General features: G+C 43.5%; 1 protein-coding gene across 1 annotated transcript in view; it reads left to right on the top strand.

Moving 5' to 3' along the window:
- DPYS (dihydropyrimidinase) overlaps window positions 1–3,123 on the top strand; it is a 57,001-nt gene that overhangs the window by 25,241 nt on the left and 28,637 nt on the right. Inside the window, exon 6 of the mRNA XM_019551753.1 lies at window positions 2,404–2,545. Within this exon, the coding sequence (XP_019407298.1) occupies window positions 2,404–2,545 (142 nt within the window). The remainder of the gene's footprint in view (window positions 1–2,403; window positions 2,546–3,123) is intronic.

The raw sequence follows: 3,123 nt of genomic DNA, 5'->3' as shown, positions 1-3,123 counted from the left end.
TTCAAGCAACCCAGGCTGTGAAGTACAGCAAAATGGGCAAAAAGACAAAAAGGGGGCCTACTTTATACAGTATTTATGTTGAATGCAAGAGAACATGACTATCATAAAGAAATAATTTACCATTGCATAATTCCAGTTTTATATCTACAAGTATAAGCGGGTTGAACTTAGAGACCCTGAATGCAGAATTCTTGCATGTTGCATTAAAGTAGTCTTCCTTATTTTACTACCAGTAAATACTATTGAGTCATGGCCAGAGAAATTACAATAAATAAATCAGCAAAATTGTCCAAAATTAATCTGTCAAAGTTGCAGTGTTCCAGAGTCAAGCCGTTGCAGAAAATGGTTTGTGTCCTCATGGGAATAGGGGAGGGTCATGAAAGTGAAGTTTTGAACACAGATTGGTGATGATATATGAGCCTGTGCAAATCCAGGCAGACTGTCCCTGCCATGCCAGGGTGACTTTAGAGGAGTAACAGTTAGGAGAAATCTCTTTGTGCCTGTAAGCTGTGATATTGACCTGTAAAATAATTCACAGGCAATGAACAGGGGCCCCTGTTGTATCATTTTTACAGTGGCTGTTATCCTAGCTCTCAGTGAGGCTCACTTTAGGATCCTCCTTTCTGCTGTAGATCCAGACCCAGTTGGGAATCCTCCCAGCACACGTTTGTGCAAGATGCTTTCCAGTGTCTTTGGAGGACACCATTACAAGCCCAAGCCTGTGGGGTCTGGAAAGTATGAGAGGCATGTTAGACATTTAGGAGTAAGAGGAGATGTCACTCGGGGTCTAGTTTAAGACAACAGAGACCAAATTTGTTTCTCGACCTCAAATCCACAAGTTCTTTTCAGGAAGAGCAAAAAAGAAAGATCAAGAGTACAGACCCTCATTTTCAGGTGCCCCATTTTCTATTGCTGGTGGCCCACAGGGGGCTGATGTGTCCAAAATTTTGTCTAGATACCTTTCACTCCCCCACCCAAATGACAAGGTCCCCTTTGACAGATGACAGTGGGAACAGCCTTCAGAATGAGTTCACAGTCTTAAGCTCATGTCTACATGGCTGTAGAGAGGTACTGTAACAGCTCTGCTGCCCCACCCTCCTGAAGAAGATCATTAACGGAAAATAAAAAACCAGCACTTAACAGTATCTGTTCCTGTAAAGGCCTTTCAATGATTATTTCAATGTCTTCATGATTTTTAGGCAAAGTAGTGTTTGGAGAGCCCATTGCTGCTGGTCTTGGTACAGATGGCACTCACTACTGGAACAAAGAATGGCATCATGCTGCAGGATATGTTATGGGACCTCCCCTGAGGCCAGACCCTTCAACACCTGATGTCCTCATGAACTTACTAGCCAAGTAAGTGATTAATAAGCAGTGACAAATCTTATGAGAACCCCATTTATTTAATTTATTAATAAGCCAGGACCACATGGTTCTCTCATTTGAGTTCACACAACCGCATTCCTAGAAGACAGAATTAAATCCGGTCTAAAGCACCCATGAAAAGCATCAGTTTCTAGTTACATCTCTGTTTAGAAAGTGTTTGTATTTCTTTGCAGTTTGGGTGTTCCCCTCACCACTGCTTGGCCTTCACCATTGAGTCTTGCTACTTGGGCGGGGAGGGGGGAGGCCAGAATTCTCTCTGCTGCTATAGTAGATAAAATTGCAGCAGGTTTAATAGGACTGCAAAGTTGCATTTTGATGGGAAAGGTGCAATAAATTGAGAGTATCTATAACAAAGCAGGGATTCATGGGGCTCCTGTTAATTCCTTTGGTTAGTATCAGGGCAAAGCAAGGTGTGGGGAGGGAAGAGGTGGTTGCACCCTTCTTTGATGCCTCAGCATGGCTTAGTTTTATTGGTATTGGTGCCATGCTATGTAGGGTATGCATAGTGAAGTCTCTGCCACCTACCATCTGTGCCCCTGTTTTCAAACTTTTCAAAATCCTACTTCTGCTACTGGTTAGCAGGATTTTGAAACCTGCCTCAAGCTGCTGGTAAATCCTGCTAATGGTGTGGTGCGTGTGAGTGTGATTTGGTCTCTCCAGACACATGACCTTCCTCTAAGAGAGAAGTAGGGCCAGAAATGAAAGGGGGGAGAGGGGGCTGCAGGACCCTCTAGGAAACCAGTTATAGATCCCAGTTTAAGATTTCTTCTCAAGTTTTGTTGTTGTTTCAATGAGAAACAATGAGGGAGAGGATATATTTGGTCCTGTATAACATGGGCAAGGATGGGGCCCACCTGATTCTCTTCTCACTGATGCTGGTGAAATTCTTCCTAGAAGGAAGGGACTGATCTGCCAACTGGAAGAGGCTAGCTGAGCATTGCCAGCTTTCCACAAACTCTCATGTGTATCAGGACAGTTGTCAGACTCCTCTTCATGTTATATCTTGTTTCTTTATAGTGATGACCTAACTGTGACAGGGACTGATAATTGCACCTTTGACATCTGCCAGAAAGCGCTGGGGAAGAATGATTTCACCAAGATCCCCAATGGGGTGAATGGTGTAGAGGACAGGATGTCTATCATCTGGGAGAAAGGAGTGGTAAGTACTTTTAATTAAGATCTAGTCAACATTTAAACAAGGAAACAATATATTAACTCTAACAGAAGCTAACATAACTACTTACAAATATTGGCTCTTGTATCAAGTACCTGGTTAATCCACCATTGTGGTTGGAAACCAATGCAGTCCTTTGTTTGTGATGGCTAACAGTGGAGATGTGGATTCTCAGGGCATCAGGAAGCCATTTCCCTTGTTTGTTCATATTTGAGAGACTGTAGTGTTACGTCCTTATCTAGTATTTGGTAGGGCTACGCGACGCTTTGGTCGCTGATTCGATTCAGAGGAGATTCGGCCTGATTTGGCAGCTGAATCTCCAAATGGAATCAGGAGACCCTTTAACCTCTCCGAATCAAATTAGAAGCTTCTGAATTCATTTGGAGAGATTTGACAATTCTCCAAATTGACACAGCTTTATATGTTTTTTGTATGTACCTTGAGGTACCAGGAGTGGATCATCATGAACGCTAAGATGGTGGGGAAGATGGAGCATCCCATGGGAATGCAGGACTTCCCCCTCCTCCCCCCCGCATGCTCAGTGGTAGATCCCTCCAACCCCT

The sequence above is a fragment of the Crocodylus porosus genome, unplaced genomic scaffold (assembly GCF_001723895.1).
Source record: "Crocodylus porosus isolate Cpor-Errol unplaced genomic scaffold, CroPor_comp1, whole genome shotgun sequence".
Lineage (NCBI taxonomy): Eukaryota > Metazoa > Chordata > Crocodylia > Crocodylidae > Crocodylus > Crocodylus porosus.
This window is presented reverse-complemented; position numbering and strand designations above follow the sequence as displayed.